Raw genomic sequence first — 20,412 nt, forward strand, 5'->3', positions numbered from 1 at the left:
GCTACTTTTTTCTGACTTGCTTCATCTCTCTCTCTCTCTCACCTCAGTCTGCATTCCACACCTAAGAATGGGTTGTACCTGGCACAGTGTTGTGGAAAAGCACTACATTCCGTCACGTGTGTGTGTGTGTGTGTGTGTGTGTGTGTGCGCACAAACACAAAAACATGGGCTTGGCACAACAGGTTGCAGAGAAGAGAAAACAGAACTCCTTACTGGCATTTATCGGTATGAGCAAATGTTCAAATCCATTCACTGTAAAGGCGGGGGGTCCTGAGTGAACTGTACAGAGTAGAGGCCATGAGGTGAGTAATATAACCTCAAAGAAAGGTTTCTCTGTATGTGAAAACAAACATACAGTGAGATTATAGATGCAACATTTCATCAGCTTTTCAGCACATAAAAGGTTCAGGAGCTGATGAAAAGTCAAAAAGACACTCCACGTCTTTTTAGACAAAAGATAATAGTGACATACACCGTCTGGTTGCAGACTTTAAATCACCTTCATTAGTCCCCTCCAGTGTTGACAACAGAAGAAGGAGTCTCTTGTTGGCCAGAGTCGCCAGAAAGCCAGTTATTGGGGAGAGCGTTCATTGTTGGCGAGAACATTTCAGTGGAAAGTGATACCACGCTACTGTAACCACACAGGAGACCCCACTCTCCACCCTCACAATACATAACACAATGTAGAACTTTGTGTTCAGGTATCCAGGTAAGACCTTATCTTCTACCAGAAGATGCATGGCAAGCAGATCAGATGTAATATGGTTGGCACAATGTAGCACTGTGGAGCACAGAAATTGTGAACGCTCCCAGGTAAGGCAAGTCCTGTAACTCAGGATCTATTCAAACAAAAAGGAAGTGATACCCCTGGCCTCATTGTGGGAACCGTTACATAATATTATGAACAGACACAATGTAAACACTGTACCTATGACTGGAGGACACCCATCTCATCTTTATCTTATTAATAGGTTTTGCATGGACCTCGAGCACAAACAAGGAACAGATACTGTATGTAAGCGCTAAATCTAATCAGAATGTTATTGCACCTGTGATGCTGGATCTTTCTTGAAAGGTGATTAAAAAAGTAATAAAACAGAGACATAATTAGTATCATCAAATCTGCCTGCTCTGGCATCTTGTGTAACAAATACACAGGAATAATTTCCACATGGTCTTTAGTCGATTAGAAGCCAGTTATACAGTAACTCACATAGACTCAACTTTATTCATTGTTGTTATTGCTTTTTTACGTTTGCTTTTACTTTAATTAACTCATAAATTCTTATCAGACTCAGACTAACGATTTTGCACAAAACAATCATCTTTTTTTGGGAAATGATTTCAATATTGTGTTTCTTCTAACGATGCGACAGTGGCATGTGTTTAGCACTTCATAAAATATCTGGCCATGCACAGTAGACTGTATTTCTGTCAACTGAATCAGATTATAACACACAGCTGATAAGTACACTATATTACAAAGAGCTGGGCCCAGAGAAATAGAGCTTGCTGCTCCCGTTCAATATCCTCTGATGTGTCATGAAATAAAACGAGGTCATGAAGCACGACTGAACATCTCTCCTATCAGGATTGAGGAATCGCTCCTGGCAGACCAGATGGATGTGAGGATGTAACTGACAATCCAGAACAAATGAAGATGTAAATAAACTTCAAAAGGACTTCGTATAAACACAGGCGAGTGAAACTGAACCAGTGATGGCTAGGAAAAACAAACATCTTCTCCCATTAGGGATAATTACAACAGTAATGACAAGAGATTGGTGACAGGGATTGCAGAATAATATGTCTAGAAATAGCAGGGGAGACCCGTTATACCATCTATGATTTTGTACCATGGAGAGAACAGAAAAACTCAGGCCTCAGGCCTCCACACAGTGAGTTCATATGAGGGGGCAGATATGAGAGAATGTATTATATATTAATATGGTTCTATTTTGAACGAGCCCGTGCCTGTTTTAAAGTCTCTCATGCTTATTATCAACATCCTTACATTGAAGTTAACCGGCCAAAATAAACACAATATAATAATGATAATTAAGAATGTTAAATAATTCTTAGTTAACAATTAACTTATCATTGTTTAATTGTTATCATGATTAAATAACACTTTTCTAATGTCATTAGTGATTATCTACTCATGGCATTTGTTATTGATTAGTTAATCACTGGGTGGTTAGGCAGTGATTCATGGAGGCTGCCTTCATGTGCCGTCATGTCTCCACAGCAGTAGAACAACATCCTTTCTAGTATGTGACAGCCACTGGAGTGGGACTCCTCCCTATCTTACAGTCTGCATTCTGCAGTCTCACCATGAGATGTCACTGTTTTTTACACACTTGACCTTTAACATCATTTAACAGTGGTCAGAGGCAGAGCACACCAAGGCATAAGTAAACTAAGTGGCTGCTCCAATATTACATTTTAACATATTAATGAAATCTAGATATCTTTATTAATATTTCATTTACTTGTTTTATCCAGGTTTAGTTCAGTATGACACAGGTCATTTATAGTTAGAGTTTTTACATTTGTACATAGTCAAGCACAAGCTGCTCCGGGGTGGGCGGTGGGGGGCAAATTCAATTCAGCTTAGGGCCCCATAAAGGTTTGGGCCAGCACTGGTCAGAGATCTGGTAACTATACTGTCCCATTTTTATAAGTATTATAAGTATAAATAAGGTTGGAGACCTTTGTTGTACAGATTCAGAATCAGAAGTACTACTTTATTGAACCCTGGGGGGAAATTGCTTTCCTAACAAAGATTCACAGCCTATACTACTACTCTATAATAAGAAAAATAGATAAAAAAAATAAAATAAAATAAAGAATAATGCACTATTTTACATTAAATGTTGTATACATACTTTAATCAGTATAAATAGTTGTTAATGTACAACAACATTAAGATTGAATGAGAATTTTGGTTGAATTAGTGACATATTTGAGGGTCACCACCCTGGTATGTTGTGCGTTGTCTTAGTCCCAGTGCTCCGGCCGCAGCTCCGGCTCTCACCGCCCGTGCTCACTTCCTGATACACCTGTTTGTCAGGTAGGAGTTAACCTACAGTCACAAGGAGCAGCAGAGAGTCTGAGTCATGTCAGGACCGACTATGGACTCTGCCGTACCCAAGTTCTGACTTTTTTTTTTTTTCTGTTTTCTATCGTCACGCGAGTGAAGCTGTTTTCCCACATTAAAATGCGTCGATTATGTGGAGGGATTGTTGCTGTGGACGGCGTGTCGTCGTCGCCGCCGCCGCTGCTGCTATTCTGTGTGCTCTGGTGTTTGGGTGAGTATCCAGGCCGAGGCTCGGCGTCCATGTCGCCTACAATACAAGTTTCAACACACCGAGAGAAACTGTGGTTAGTTTACGACCAGCTCCGTGTGAGTTTCAGTAGACTGGCAGTGACGCTGTGGTACTTTTTATTCAGGCGTTTTTAACGTTTCTAACCCTCACTATTCGCACGTCATTCCCTGTAGGCTAACTTTTAAATTCAAATAAACGACAGGTGTGTAGTGAAATACGTATGCAGGTCCGTATAAGCGCTACATCTAACGCCATTTTAAGATAGCCCTTACGTTAACGTAACCATGCCGACCTTCAAATAAAAACACAGTTAGCCTTTAAATATGCAGTGTTTTAGATTCACACATGAAGCAATAATATTATACTGTGAACGAAATAAAGTAAACATTATGAATTTGCCATGGTCTACAGCATGACAACTGTTAGTCATATTTTTGAATTCATTATTGAATTTTGTAGGAATAAGTCAAAATAGCTCACACTCACAGGACTTTATATACAGTCAGTGTTCCACTGTTGCGAAGGTCGTGACAAGAACAAAGTTTCTGATCATTTTTGCTGTCATCTGTGGAACATCCAATAGTTTGAAGAAATAAAACAGATGTTTCCATGATGTTTATGTATGTTTTTATTTCACAAATCTTTAAAAGTAAAAGGCTTGGGAAAAAAATAATAATCTGAAGACCCCTAAATAAAACCTCCTGCATCCTCTCTGTCTGGGAATAACTGGTAGAAAGGATTCCTGATGGGTCACCATCAGTTACTGTGGTCAGCGTAGACTATTGCCATAACCTTGAACAGTTGTTTACCTTCTCTTGAAAGCATTTGGCCAATTATGGAATTAAAAAATAATCCTTACAATATACTTATAATAATGGCTACCAGTGCTGGGTATATGTACTGTATAGGCATGGTGGAGCAGTGCCCAACCAACTAATCCTGCTATTACTACACCCCAAAATGTAAAATAAATAACAGGCTTAGTCCGGACACAATTAAGCAACATATTCTATTGCACACCTAGTATGTGTGTAGGAGGATGAGAATCATTGTAGTGTGTCTGGATATGATAAACGTTTCACAATATTGTTGAGCCATTTTTTTGGCCACAATGATAGCAGGGCAGCACAATGTAGTGTGGTCTTAGTTTGTTTTATTTATTAAAAGAAACGTCCAGACATCTTGTTATTTGAGAAAGCAGGTGTCAACATCACCACTGATGAGCTGCCAACGTCCCAGTCCCACCACTGATTCCTAGATTTTCAGCGTCCTTCTTGTTATTTACTTGAAATCTTTCACAGCTCCTTTGCCTGAGTTTCACTTGTATGACGTGATACTCTTGTTTGTGCTGATGACCCATCTAAGGGGATCTTGAAGATGATTCAGTGTGATCACCTGAGTCTGTGTGTGTTTTGTGTAAGATAAACTTTGTCCTCACTGTTGGGGTCTTTGATGGAATCAGTGGTGTCTAAGATTAGATATGTGTGCTGATTGCCACGCTTATTTTGCTCTCACTTAATCCTTGGTGAACAAGTGGTTCGGGGTGGTGGGTGAAGTTTTGAAATGATGATAAGGTGATAAGATGCTTTAATTTAGGCCCAGAAAAAGCAGTGTTTAACAGTCAGTGGTGGGGTTTTAACACTCAAATTCATTTTTAAAGGAGGGTTGCTCAGCAGGGGCCAAAAGAACAGCAATAAATAATCAAGAAGATTGTGATCATTTGTTTTGTTGCAATGTTTGAGTGTTTTAGTGGTGGGAATCATTTGCAGATTTGGTACATGATTCAGTTCAGTCAGAAATTACTCTACAGCTATTCTTTGGACAGTTTTAAGAGTTAAACCGCAGAGCAAGTCTCACTGGATACTTTTAATTATCTATGAATAAGTTGGAGTAGTCAATCTTTTGATATTTCATGATTCTGAAATGCAGTTTCTTACTACCATATTAATAGTTAAAGTTATTATGACTCTTTAAAAATAACTTTAATTTACTATTTTGTCTCTCTTTTGGTTCCTTTGGTTGATCTTATAGCTTTTCCTTTACTGACATTTTGTTTTGAGTGTTTTGCTGTATGTTTTGAAGTTCCCCAATGCCATGAATTGTATGTACTATTGTGATCTCACTGACTTTTCATGGGTCAACACATGGTTGACATGGTCAGCAGTGTAATGCACCTGTCAAACATAACCATGTTTGCATTATAGCTAAACTTGTTAATATGCTGATATTGGTGTGAAGCACCATACTCAAGGTAATGTCACCAAGCTGCTGGTGTTGCTGTATTTTCCACAGCTAGTCCAATATTGAGTGTCAAACAAGTCTTTTGTTAAATTAGCCATAGCTCATAGCCGATATGCTGATATTTTGGGAGTGCTTGGGCTGATTACCGATACCAATACCGATACTGATTTACATGTTTTTCCCTGCACCCACTTACAAAGGTCATTTAGTCTCTTCTGTAGTGAAAGTAACTTATATTTTTCATACTCATGTTGCAGCAGATGCAGATATTCATATTCTTCATTATGCAAAATAAAGACAGAAAAAGAAAAAGTGTCGGAGAGGCCACCAGCATAGAAGTCAATAAGGTAGCAGTCTATTCAGACTACTGTTTTAGTTAATAGTCATATTGTTGTGTTTGCTGATACAGTATATGATCATTAGAGCTGCATTGATTAATCGATGTGCATGAACAATAATTCAACAATTTTGATAATCAATTAGTTGGTTTGATGTCAATATGTTCTGCTTCTTTGCTCAATATAACAAAGAAATCATTAAAACTGAAACATTTCAGTTTGTGGACAAAACAAGGCATTCAAGAAAATCATAATTTCCAGGTTTCGTAAAAAAACAATCAACATTTTTCAAAATACTCAATTAATTAAGGAAATAATCTGCAAATTCATTGATTATGAAAATAATCGTTAGTTGCAACCCTAATGATAATACATTTTAAAGCCAATTTCAGCCGATACCTATATCGTGTGGATAACGTCGTGCATCCCTAGCCATCAAGGGTGCATTTGTGGTTTGTGGATGTAGTCTAGCAACCTCTTAAGCATCATTTATCATTGTAGTCTCCTCAGGTCCTTCAGTATTCTGAAGAAATAGATATCAATGAAAAAACACCCAGCAACAAACACAGAAGCAAAATGTGTAGCTTTATCTGTAGCTCTAGGCCCTGGACAGGCGGATGATTCTGTCAAACACAACAGAGAGACTAGTGAGAACAGTTCAGTTCTTTTAGGAGGAATTTGCTGTGGTGTCACTTCTACGTTACCACTGTAACACTGTTTGCACACAGATTGTATCGGGTTTGCTTACAGCAGCTGAGGACACTGTCACCCACATGAATTTGTTTTCCCTTCCCTTCCCCTACATCCAAATCTGCACATATCACATATCATCCCTCACATTCTTTCTTCCAGTGCCTTGCCTGGTCTCCTCCATCACAGTGAATTCACCAGCAGAACTGCATGCATCTAAAGGGGACACTGTCGAATTGTCCTGCACTTTCACTTCTACCAGTAGGCCAACCAGTAAGATGACGGTCGACTGGTCCTACAGGCCCCAGAGTGGAGGGCCACCACAGACAGTGAGTACAACTCAAGGCTGTATTATATATTTTTTAAGTATCTTTATGCACATTTGCAATTTCATTCATTGACTGAATGCAGATGGTTTGCAAGTTACCATTTGGTAGCAATTGTGCATTGTTTTTTTTGTGTTTTTTTTATTATGACACATTTGAAAGTGACAAGTGACTTATTTTCTTAACCTGCCAGTAAATGGTCTGCATTTATGTAGCACTTTTCTAGACTTGATAGCTGCTCAAAACACTATTTTTTCATTTATTCAATTCATTGCACACGTTACACACAGCACCACAGCATGTGCCAGTTATTTTTTTTCTGTCAGGCATATACTGTATAATCCCTATTCACATGCTGCTGGCACAGCTGCCAGGACTAATTCACAGTCAACTGAATATTTGCAATTTTGATTTTCTGGTCAAATCTCATTTGAATACATTACCTTACACTTTGAGGAAGAGGGAAGGACATGTTGAGCTTGTTTCTAAAGTTTGCTTTCCATCATTAGGTTATCTAATATTTTGTCCCTCCTGTCTGACTCCTCCAAAGGATTGATTTTCCAGGGAATCCATAAATGCCCTCTCTATATTTAAATTCCCTGTAATTTAAAAGTTATTTTCCATAAATTGTGAGTTTGATAGTAATTTTAGTCAATGGCCATAAGATGGCATTGGTGTTTTTTTTCCAGAAGGAAGGCATTGTTGTGGAACTAAAATAGAAATATGCTTCTGACCCATTATTGTGAAGAAGAACCAAAGAAGAAGAACCAAACCCTAACCCTAAAGATCCATGGTAATGATTGTTTTGAGTTGAGTTGGTTGTGGCAGTTTTATATAAAGTTTTCCGTTGCATCTCAATGTGCATACGTAACTTTTTGTATTCTGTACAAACATGACTTGTTTGATATTTGGTTTGTTTACACTATTGACCAAACTTCTGTTGATTTCTCTGGACTCATAATTACATCTGTTCCCATAAATATCCCCTGAAACAAACACAGATCAGCCTTAGTTGAAATAGAGATACTATGTGTCCTGAGCTATGTGCCTTCCAGCCTGGCTTTTGTCTTTACAGGAGCTTCCCCCAGAAAAACCCTGCTGGTCAGCTGCCTTAATATACCGCTTCCTCTGTGGTGGTATCATGGTCTGGAAATACGTCCAAATGTATCCATCCCGACTCAGAACTGCACTCAGTCCTCTAACCCCACATACTCTGGGTTCAATCCCAGTGACCAATCCACTAAAGATCCACCACATAATTTAAGCTGTTCCATTTGGACTTGAGGATAACCATCATGTGTGGTTCTGTGAAATTGCATTTGGAGCATGGAAATCCATAGTGTGGTAGCTGCAACTCCATATGCCATCATCTCCTATAGGAGCACTTAGACTTAAGTGGAGGCTAATGTTTTGTGGCTGTGCTGATATGGAGTGCTGTTGGTTTAGTCATTAAGATGTTGTCTTGTGTCCGAGCATGTATGGGGAGGAGAAGAAAACGCTCTGCATGTGAGTTTGTACATATGCACGTGTGCGTGAGTCAGCACATGGATGGTATTACTTAACAAAGCTTTCGTAGAAAGGTGTGTCAACAGGGAATATTGCCGGTATATCTGTGGACTAACCGTCCAAGCTATTTTCTTCTCTTTATCAAATAAATAAGAGGTTGCCAGTTTCCTGGATGGAACCAAGTTTGGAAGTTTCTAATTTCTAATTTACAAGCCTTCATTTACTTTCCATCCAATTCCATTAGCGGTTTGGCCTGTTTATTGGCCTGTGTGGGCCTGGCTGTATATCACACTGGAAAAGAGACCATGAATAAGCATGTGTAACGCTCCATCAGAAAATATAATTTTGCTGCCAAAGCTTTAGTGTCAATCTGAAGTGCTGCAGTGCTTCACTGACTTGTATAATTACTTCAGTCCTGATGAGAATTCATTTTGTAGATTGGAGAAAAGAAGCTGAATGTTCAATCAAATATCAGTGGGAGTGGATGATAATTATTGGATTTTGGAACTAACTGGAAATTGAATTCTGCTGAATAAGACTAAAAAGATCCATTATCCATTACGAAGACATCAACCCTAAGTTGTGTAGACCGTTGTCAAGTCAGGGGAAGATTTTGTTTCAAATGTTTCAGAGGTGACCCCAGTATAAACAATCTTTCATTGCAGTTTTATTTACTTTTTAAACATTTTTTTCAAGTTTACCATCAAGACTCATGTTTGTTTCAAGACTCCACAGACTCTTGTGTAGTCACTAACTTCAAGCTGCTTTCATGTGAGTCGTGCACTGCCAAGTCCTCAAAGGATCAGTCGTGAGTAAATAACATTGCAGGGAGATATGCCTGTTTTTTTTAATCTTTGCTAGGCTTTTAGTCAGTCACCGCGAAATGCAGCAGATAGACACTTAGCTGTAAAGACATAAAACCTGATCACTATTTGTGAAGTATTGTTCAGGTGATTCCGTTGTTTGGAGATGGATAGTTTTATTGGGAGGCAATACACAGTTATTCTTGTTGACAAAGCTCATAGTGTGCAACCGCAACCTATACCCCATGCAGCCTAGACCAATGTCTGTGACTGTTCTGATATGTTTTATGTATGTATGTATATATATATATATATATATATATATAGATAGATAGATAGATAGATAGGTAGGTAGATAGGTAGGTAGGTATGTATATATATATATGTGTATGTATGTATATATATATATATATATATATATATATATATATGTGTATGTATATATATATATATATATACATACATGTGTGTATATCACACTTTAGGGCCAGTGGGATGAGGGTTGACCGGTGCATCACAACTGCATATTAGACCTCACCTATTTTTCACGTGTGCACGTGTTTCACAGCATAATAGACAGTGAAATTCATCTTTCACTACAGTTTAGTCATCTATATCTGTCGTGCATGTTACAAACACAAAAGGTCCTGTTTCTGTTTCAAAGCAAAAGCCCTCCAGCATTGCACTTCCCTGATTCCATTCCTTTTTTCTTTTTTCTTCTCCTACAAAGCTTTATTATGGTGGATGTATGGTTTCACACTGAATAATCGTCGTATTTAGTACAAAGGTGTATTTAAAAAAATATGTTTTATGATTTTCCAAAGCAGACACAATAGAGAAAAATATTTGTGTGTGACAACATTTTTTCTTTGCTCGCACTGCTGCACCTAACATTTCCATAGTATCCCGTACATTGATTAATGCATGGCGACAGAATCAGCACTGACTGTCATCAATTGTTTCACAATGTACTGTATATTGTTCTGTTCATTCACTCTCTCACACACATGCATGCACACACAAACTAACAGCTGATTTGTCTGCTCATTCTCTCCACACACAGCGCGTGCAGCCTAAATCAAATGCGAACAATGTTCATGGTATTTTTCTTCTATGAGCGTATGAGGGGTTTGTAAGTTACTGTGGTCAAGCTATTGTATCTGACACTTGTTTCTCTGTTGTCTTTAAGGGTAAAAAGCCTATGAACCCATGAGTCAAACTGATTTGTAAGGATATTGACGTATCGTTTTCAAAATAAAACACAGAGAGCACTATAAAAAGTCTTTGTTTGAGTGCACGGTATTCACACAGTACAGTTTTTCATATTTCAAGTTAAATCCCACATTCACACTTTTTAAATTGAAAAAAATGTCAAACTGCAGTGAAATGCATAAAAAAAAGGGATTCAGGATACATATGACTGCTAGCAGACTGGAAATCAGACATTTCTACTCTGAGTTTTAAAGAAATTTGTGTGCCACATTCTCATTTTTTTTTAATTCAAAAGAATCTCAAATTTAAGATGCAATAAAAAACACATTTTCTGGACACATAGGTTCTGGACAAGGCTGACTAGTTTGTGTTCAGGACATCTACTTGCATACTCGAAATCAGACATTTTACTGTGTACAGTTTTAGCGAAACTCAAGTTAAATTAATTTGTGCCTCCAGCGATTAGACTTATAAATGACCTGTTGTAATCCTTTGGTTCTACTGGCTGTGAAACTATTTGCCATAGGGAATAATAAAGATTCTTGAACTTGAACTTAAAATGTTCATTGACACTTTTTAAAACAAATTTTTATTAAATTTCATATGTGATAAGAACATACAGAACATTTTCCATGAGACTGACTAGGTTGTGTTCAGGACATCTATGACTCTTACCATACTGGAAGTGAGACATTTTTACTGAACTGTTTTGAATATAATTTCAAGTTAAATGTCCCACATTCTCAAACTTTGTAACTAATGCCACTGTGTGTGTGTGTGTGTGTGTGTGTGTGCTTTGAATGATGACAAACATTTCCTTACCAATTTATTTTTGTTAACCATCGTTTACATAAGTCTGAATGCATGTGTGAAATGACAAAAAGGCAACCTGTAAAGTTACTGCACTGAAGGCTGTGTGTTGAAAAATGTGGGTGCACTGAAATTTTGTGCAACCAATGCAAAAAGACTGGAGTTCACACATTCAGTGTGAACCCAGCTTTTGGCCTGGTCTTGTGAGATGCAAAAACATAATTTTTGAATTAATTAAACAAAAATCTGATCTGCTCTGCTTTTGAGAGAAGAGGTGAAAGCCATGCAGCAGTCATGTACTCTTTATTATGGTTCAACTCTTCAGTTTTTTCCTCACAGTTCATCCTCAAGTCTTTAATGGCGGACTGTGCAGTGACCCCCAATAATCATCATTACTCAGAGAAGTCCAGTGTTCCCTGTAAGAGTGCTGACCTGCGTTTTCTCAACCATCTTCTGGACCACACGTGACTCTGTTTCTATGAACCGCTGTGTTGGTAGCCTCTGATGCAGAAAAAATGAACCAGACCGTTGCTGAATTCAACCTGTCAGAGTTCACTGCACACTTTAAATCCACAGACATCGACCAATACATGGCAAAACTTGACAGACTGAATATAAATAAGATCCTTACAATGTATGGAAATAACTGGAGAGGACATAAGTCCAGACCTGCAATATGCTTGTTTGTGGGTTCCCATTGCTACATCTTGTGCTGCTCGCTCTGGGCATGTGTCATAGCAGTGATTTACTTCTGCTGTCTCTCTGGATCTGTGGGGATCCACTAAAATGCTCTTCCATTATCCCGTCTCCGATTGTTTTGTTGTCCCGGAGCACAATGGCTGTCCACCATCGTCACTTTTATGATGTAAACAGCCAGCAAAGAGACACGTTGTCTGAAAATATTGCCTGATTTATGTGTTGTCTAGTATGCAAATTAGCTATTCAGCTAACTTCAGCTAAACCATAGACCTGGTTCTGTACATGGTCAACTAAACTAAGCTAGTATACATCTATAGAGGTGAACTGCAGTCTTGTTACCTTGGTTGTATGACATCAGCTACTGGAGCTCTATAATGTGTGTATTTGTGACCCAACAGTTCCTGTCAGGGGGGTAAGAGTATAAAATGTGCCTCCTGGTTTTTATTTGAATGATTTCTCTGTCCATCCTTCTCTACAATGCTCATGTGGCCACAGTTTCCACTTTGAAGTTCACTAAAATATTGTTTCATGTTGGAGGATAAAGTGGTAGACGATGAGTGAGTGAACTCCAGCATAATATGTTGGCGAGCAGCACCGGCTGTTTTGCATTGAGCTGGGATTCCAACTGACGAGTGCTTCTGTGGTAATTAATTCAGCTTTGCAAACTGTGCATATTTAGTTGTAACCTTTGATCTGTCAGACTCAGACAGCTTTTTGAACTGAAAGGTTTGCTCCTCAAACTCTTCTTTGTTTGCCTCTTCAGCCAGAGCAGGTATTGGCTTATGAAGCTTTAAATATTTAAAATAAATCACAATGAATAATGGGTTTGACAGGGCTAATAGTTACCAATAACTGAAAATAACCCATATTTCCGCACACAATGAGTACAGAACAACTTTTTCACCTTGGTTACTGATGACTAATCACATACTTGTTAAGACACAAACTTCCAGATATTTGTTTACTCTGTGGAGAAACATCCTCAAGAAAGTCCACAGTTTCCTCTTCTCCACCTACACTCCCGGCACACTCATGCCTTGTTTTGGTGAAGCTGGGTCAGCTTAACGTGGGAGTAATGAAGAGAATCAGACTGATATTATAAAGTTAGTTTTCATATATAGTTCATTATACTCTTTCTGCACATGCATATTTTTTTGACAGTTGCTTGATCAGATGTTTATTATTATTTCCTACGCGGAGCCCTCTTCACTCTATTAAAACATAATGTAAAGTAAATGTCCCACCACCATCTGTGCCGCCACCAGTTGCTTTTAACACTATTTTGTTTTGACCGAAACATGTTTCTGAGTAATTATTCTTACTATACTTTTCCTAAATTAAAGAATAATTAAAAAAGGTGGGCGATTACTACATGTCTGAGATAGGGGATACTATGCTCACTGTGTGGTCCCCAATCCTTATCCAGTTTTTTCTCTGATTGTTCACTGTGTAAAGGCATTTTTCCTCTATATAGTACCAGCGTGCCTCACTAAATATACCAGACTCCTCCATTAAATGATGAGATTTTGGACATTTCCTTGCTAAATGTTGGAGATTAACCCACGGTTTCAGGACTGTTAAGTATTTTAAACTGAGCCACAGTTTGGCATTGTTCCGTTTGATTCTTGTGCCTCTTCCTGTGACGGCACTCTGACCAATCAGTGCAAGGCAGTCTGACGAGGTCACGCATAGTATCGGCTCAGCTCGCTTGGAACCTCATCTGAGCAGGTACTAAAAAAATGTACCAGGTACTATTGCTAATGGAAAAGAAAAGTAACCGTGTATTATAAGCAGGGATATGCCAATATCATGCTCAGTATGGGTATCTGCTATATCTTTGGATATCGAAGAAGAAGGGGAAAGATTTTTAAATCCCATACCATTCATAAATTCTTAATATGCTTTAAATGCAGAAAGCTGCATGTTGTAAAGCTGCCAGAAAGCTGTAGCATTAGGTTTTTAAAATAGCTGGTAAATTCAACAGTGAATTAGTTAAAAGGATTTAAAGGTGACATCGAATGCTTGTATCACACATATATGTTAGTTATGGAGGTCTGCTTACATATATTAACATGTTTTCATGATTAAAAACCTCCTAATCGCTGCAAACGAGCCGATCAAAATATCTCCTCACTGACGCTCTCGTCAGCCGCGCTGTTTCAGACTAAACAGTTGCTGTGATTGGCCAGCCAACGAGAGCTTTACAACTGTCCTGTGATTGGCCAGGTACCTGGAAGTGACGTAATAGATAGGCCAGCTCTCAGATACACAGCTCCCCCTCTGGCACGGTGGATGCTCTGCATCTCAGCAGCTACAACGAGAGTAGTTCTTCTTCTTCTGCGGTTGAATGTACGCAACCGGATATGCCCGGACTAGTACCCGCACCGGGAGGCGCTACGGTGGTGAGGATTTCTGATGACGACATCAAATTAAGGAAGTGTCGATCCGCTTCGCAGAGCCCAGGAAAACAATACAACACTATTTTCTCAGCAGTGGCTGAACTGTTTGTTCTGAAACTTTAGGGTTTCATAAACGAGGTAATGACGCAGATACACACACAAACGCAGCGTTAATTGGAACTTCCGGTCTATGTCACCTTTAAAAAAGCAAGCCCTATGTTAGACACAAACAGTGGTAATAGCTAGTAATAAGTGAATTACATGGCATTAGTGGTCAAGGTAGAAATAAACAAACAGAAGGCATAACTTCTGGTTAAGATTTTTTTAACAAATGACATTTTTCTCTTCCAGTTTTTCCATTTCTCTTCACGGGCGTACCTCCCACCTGATGGTCAGTTTGCTGGTCGTATTCAATGGCAGGGGAGTCCTGCACGCGGCGAAGCCTCCATTTCTCTGGTCAATGCCACACTGAACGATAACGGGACCTTCACATGCTCAGTCAGAAACCCTCCCGATGTCCACGGGTCCCCGACTTCGCACACTGTACTGACTGTCACACCAAAAGGTAGGAAAGCACTTATATACACTAGTGCTGTCCCTGTTTTATCTGGCACAGGGAGTTCCGGCTGGCCTGTATCCATGCACTTTTTTACTAATTTTTACTGAATTCTACACCATAGATGGCAAATGACACAGCAGTTTGCTCCAGTGGAGCTAGTAGTCACACACAAACATCTGTGCGTGTCTGTGTGTGTATGTGTGTATACATATGGGGGAAGAGAATATCTGAATACCCATCAAATATTCATTTGATCATTTTAATTCCTTCTAATTACTGCAGTGTCCTCGACATTGTACACACTTGATTGTGTGTAATGTCAGTTGTCAAATCCAGACTCTTGTGTTGTTGTTTCTCCTCTGCGCTTGTCCTGGCTTCCCCCCCCCCGAGGTGTTTGGATTTTGTTTGTCCCACAGTTAATTGTGTGCTGTTTGCTACATGCAGAGTTGGAGCTGAGAGGAAGCAATTTCAAGTGCAGCAGACTAATCCAAACATCTCCCGTGTGTTTGCACAGGCTTGTCATGATGTTAGCTCTGCTTCCTCGTTCGTGTTTGCCTGCCTGTGCTGTCAGCAGACTGTTGATGGTTACATGCAGGGGGTAATGTGTTGATACACGTTTGCAGTCGTTATGATCATTTAAAATATTGAACTACTGCAAAACAAGAAGTTTCTTTTAAGCGTTTGCATATTTTGGGATATAAGAGTTACTTGATTTTTTTGTCTGTGGCTTTGATTTGACTGTAGAAGAAACACAAAAAGCAGCATAGGAGTTCCTATTTTCTTCCTTCATCATTTTGAACATTGGATTATTATTTTGATGTTTAAAGAAATTTTTGCTCTCGTTTCTATTTTTATTACATTTCATTGCCTATATTTATATATTTGTCATTTTCTTATGTTTGAATAAATTAATTAATTTGTGCAGGGGACAAGATAAATACGACTCAAAAATATGTAAGTGGAGCATCCACCAGCACTGCTCAAGTGAGCATGTTTAGATCTTTTTGTTCTATTTCTTCTATGCCAAGAACTTAAGAAGACACTGTTTGCAGCCAAAACACACAGCAACGTTCATATGTAATAGTCTATTATTGTTCAAAACCTATAAACTGGCATTTTACTGTTTACTCCTGTGTACCTGATACGTGTGTTCCGTTCATGAGTACTCATGGAAGTGCTGATGTGCACGGTCATAAACCGAGATCCCACCTTCTCTCCCGCAGCCGCCAGTGTCCGCTTCTCCGATGTCACCGTGCTCCTCTTCTTCATCATCGTGCCTTCTGTTGTCATCACCCTCATTCTGATTGGACGGATAATCTGTCCCAAGAAAGAGCGCGGCCAGTCGAAGGCCTACAGATCACCCATAGAGGTCACGGAGGGGTGAGTAGATGTGCTCAACTAATCACTGCTGTCGGTCTTCAGGGAGTAGTGACGGTCACTGCAGGTCGTGGTGGGTTATGGATGTGCGTCTAAATCGCCAATTTGATAAAGATTAAACGAGAGTTCTAAGTTGATTTGAGGGTTAATTTCAGGAGGATCTGCTTCTTTGGGAAAGGGAGAGCGACGTCTAAAACCCACAGCGTCTATTAGCAGCTTTACAGTGGAGAAGTCACACAGGAGCTGGAATTTGCTCCTTTGATTTGTGTAATACATGAATATAAACGTTGAACAGGCCGGTACTATGTTGCATGAATGACTTGGACACGAGTATAAATGTAATAAGAAGCAACTCATGTTCTCTTGGGAAGTCATTATGTTATGTGAGCTGCAGCATTGTTTGATAATTGGAGGTACTTTCTCAAAACTGCAGTATTTTTTTTTGGTTTTATTTCCTTTTGTTTACTATTTACACATAATTTCAAGTGTTAAGACCACATACATTACATAAAGTGTCTTCTTCCTGCAGGAAATGTGAAAATGTGTCATGTATTCTTTCCATTTGTTACATGTTTCAGCAGGTTTCTGTCTCTTTTAGTCTGTGTTATTTATATTCTGTGGCGTGTGAATGTCATAATTGTCATTACTGACCAACTGTTTCTGTTTAATTCATCAGGGAGGAGTACGCCGTCACCCCCTCAGCGGCTCAAGCGAAGAAGCTGACATGCTGCGACCTATATTTTATGGTACATTATGGAACGTTTCGTAATAGCATGTCTTACAACCCATGAATAACTTATTGAGACGTGTCTGCGAGATCCTTCTCACATGTTTTATATATCCTTTATGTCTGGAAACTGGACCAGTGTGCGTGTGTGTCTGTCTGCATGTACCGTCCACCTGACTGTCTCTCTTTTTGTGTGTCCAGGACTCGGAGGATGAAGAAGCGTATTACAACCTAAAGAAGAGGCCTCCCATAGATGAAGGCTATGCCGAGTCTCAGTGCTAGAGAACCCCTTTTGGACCTACTTGTGCTTTTCAAAACACGTGAGGTCAAGAATGTAAATCCAAATGCTGGAGTCATGTCTTCTGTGCCACGGTCAAACAGTCACGCAGTTACGTTGGTGATGTTTACTTTGTTGACCCTCCATATTTGTTCGCATGCTCCTAAATTTCTGAAGGCTTCCGATGAACCAGTTTGCAGTTTTTATACCAGTTAGTACCTCAGTACCAGCAGAGGTATTAACTCCTCAGTGTGAGAGCTTTTGGTTTTGATTTATTTGACGTTATTTCTTTTTTTTTGTGCCTGTCCAGCATAATTGGGTGTAAACCGACCCACAACAGGCAAACGCAAAGACCTCGTTCAGTCCTGGTATTAACATCTGTCCTCAAGGACCCGATCATGGCCAAAGTAAAGGTCTTGAATGAGGTCCTGATGAGTCCTGAATGCAACCTCAGATTTGTGGTTTGAGGCTGCATTTGTCCACATTCCTGCGCGTGTAAAAACGCGATGCGTCCTCAGGACAAACTAGAGATGCCTCCTCTGCTGATGACGACTGACCAGCAGTCAGACTCTTATTAGCCCTCATACATTCGTTTATTTGCAGGCACCACAACAATGTTATCTCTGAACACCACATTTTTTTCCTAATAGTTACAATTTCTTTAGTGCAAGGAGATCTACTAAAGCTCCTCTCATCTCACTCTCTCTCTCTCTTTGTCAGACACGCGCACAACACAAAATAATGTGCTGACAGTCAGACTTGTTAGAAAACATTATTTTCGTCTCGCATACAGTCATCACGTTGGCGTGTGTTTGAATATTACATAATACAGGAGACACATCCAGGACCCATTTCGCTATCTGGTCGCAATGTGATCACTGATGTTAATCCCAGGCCTGAACAGGGCCAAGCACAAAAGCACTATGTATATTTTTTATACATCTTGGATGATTTAAAATGTTTGACTTTCTTGTTGTGAAGGAGATAAGATTTTGTTAGGTCTAATTTATTGCCTGTGTAAAAGTGTGGCTGTATGAAATCTCTTTGTTGAGCTGCAGTGTATTGTTTCTGTTCCATTCTAAATATTTTGTAGTTAAAAAAATCAATTATATAATGTGGAACATTAGCTTTAATCATGTAATAATATTTATACATAACTGTACATAAAGGTATACGTTAAATATGTCTATTCTTATATTACAATATAATATAGCAGTAGTAAATATGTGTGTATTTTGGATACATAGCTGGTTTGTGTTTTTTTTAGAAACGTAAATAAATAGTTATTAATAAGCAGATTATTGTGGTTTTAAGAGAAAGAACATGATTTGAAAGATGCTTCCAGTGAGTTGTTGATAAGAATTTGTTAATTTGATCATGGTTTAGAAGGAGATACAATTTTTGAAAGCTCATAGCAAACCACCATTTTTCCCTCTGCTGTCTCTTTGTTTAGTCTTATGCAGTATTTATGAATGGGTCTCTTCCACTATTTATGAATGTTCTTGAATATTCCTTAAAAGGCTCAGGCTGGAGTCGAAGAGCGTCATTGCGGCGGCATCTGTCTCATCTATGCAGTCGTGGGACCAGAGAGATTTATACAAAGTAAAAATAATCAAAAGCCTCCATTGAAACACACAGAAAACAATAGGTCTTCATTCAGTCTCATTTCTTTTCTGTTTCTCATTCCTCTCATTCACACTCTCAGCGCTTTTAATAATTCACACGCAGCTATGATGAAAACATCATCATTCCCGCTTCATCTGAACTACCATGGTAACGACCTACTGATGTCGGGCGGAAGAAATATAGCTTTTTCAGCCAATATAGATCTTCTAAATCAATTCTTTTAGGGAGGAATTATGCAGATTTTTATTGGCCCCCCGATGATTGGATATAATGTTATTACAACATGGTTTATCACTGACGTTTACTGTCTCTGATTCCAGTGTTTGTTTGCATTTTCAGCTGAGATCGAAATCAGTAAGTGTTCAAAAAAAAATCACAACATTGAAATACAAATGTTTTCACAGCCCGGTTATTATTTTTATTTAGTCACACATGGGAATATGTGGGAACCGTAAAGTTCAGAAAATGATGAATAATGTTATCATTTTGAACCCGAGGCAATAGAACTCACAAGCTTGAGTCTCCTAATACTAAAAAAAAGAGTGAATTTGTTGGAGCTGGCCGAGCGTGATGGCTTTGCAGTGTCAGTGAATTGCAATTGTATTAATGTTCACTGCAAACGACTGATTCTTTGCTGCCCCATGTGGCCACTTGCACAGTATATTTCAGTTTTCCAGGTTCCTGTTAAGCAGAAAAGACTACCAGCGACTTTATACCACAATCGTATTTTGGTCTTGGATCCATGAAGAATGGCAGCTCAGTGCAGGTAGCTGGTGTGCTTCCTCGGCATCAAACAGATGCTGAAGGCATCATTTGGTGCTGACGTTGCTACTCCATCAACCCCATGATCTTTTTCCTAAGCGCTGTGACAGAACTTCACATTGAAACACTGAGCTTTCGTATGTGATAGACATGCATCTATACTGTAGCGCTGTTTTCTGTGCCACTTTTAGATGGCTTAAGTTGTATTTGTGCAGTCGTACAACAAATGGATTTGTGCTATTTTTCTTTACACTCCACAAGCAAAGATTTCACAGAGATATTTAGTAGTGGCTTTATTGCGATGCTTCCCTCTCACTTTTCTCTTATCACATTGTTGTTCTCATTGATTATCCACTGTGGTTTTTTTTCTCTCCCCAGCAATGCTCAATAAAATCTGCTGCTCACTGAATCACTGGCTTCCACTTTCTGCAGCTTCCACTTTCAATTGCCCCACAGGGATTGTTGTTGCAGGCTACTCTACAGGTAGCTTTTCATGAGTGTACAAAGCTCACGTATGGTAAGTGATCGTCTTCCAGTCGTTGTGCTCATCTTCTATACTTGATGTTTGATTTGTGATGATAATCATAACGCACAAAGCCCTGTGTTTCTTATTTATCGTCAACCCTACACATAGACCAGCTTATTCATTACAGATGATGTGTTGAATTTAATTTGATATTCCCCTATGTAAATAGCAGCTGGATGGCATGTGATTCATACAGTCTTTGGCA

General features: G+C 39.1%; 1 protein-coding gene across 1 annotated transcript; it reads left to right on the top strand.

Moving 5' to 3' along the window:
• The first annotated feature begins 3,037 nt into the window (after positions 1–3,037).
• On the top strand, positions 3,038–20,090 carry mpzl3 (myelin protein zero-like 3). The gene is made up of 6 exons (XM_058634753.1): positions 3,038–3,311; positions 6,761–6,927; positions 14,705–14,918; positions 16,136–16,292; positions 16,966–17,035; positions 17,218–20,090. Exons 1-6 carry the CDS (start codon positions 3,221–3,223, stop codon positions 17,296–17,298), a joined length of 780 nt encoding a protein of 259 aa, XP_058490736.1. The 5' UTR covers positions 3,038–3,220; the 3' UTR covers positions 17,299–20,090.
• Positions 20,091–20,412: the final 322 nt, after the last annotated feature.

The sequence above is a fragment of the Solea solea genome, chromosome 7, assembly GCF_958295425.1.
Source record: "Solea solea chromosome 7, fSolSol10.1, whole genome shotgun sequence".
Classification (NCBI taxonomy): Eukaryota; Metazoa; Chordata; class Actinopteri; order Pleuronectiformes; family Soleidae; genus Solea; species Solea solea.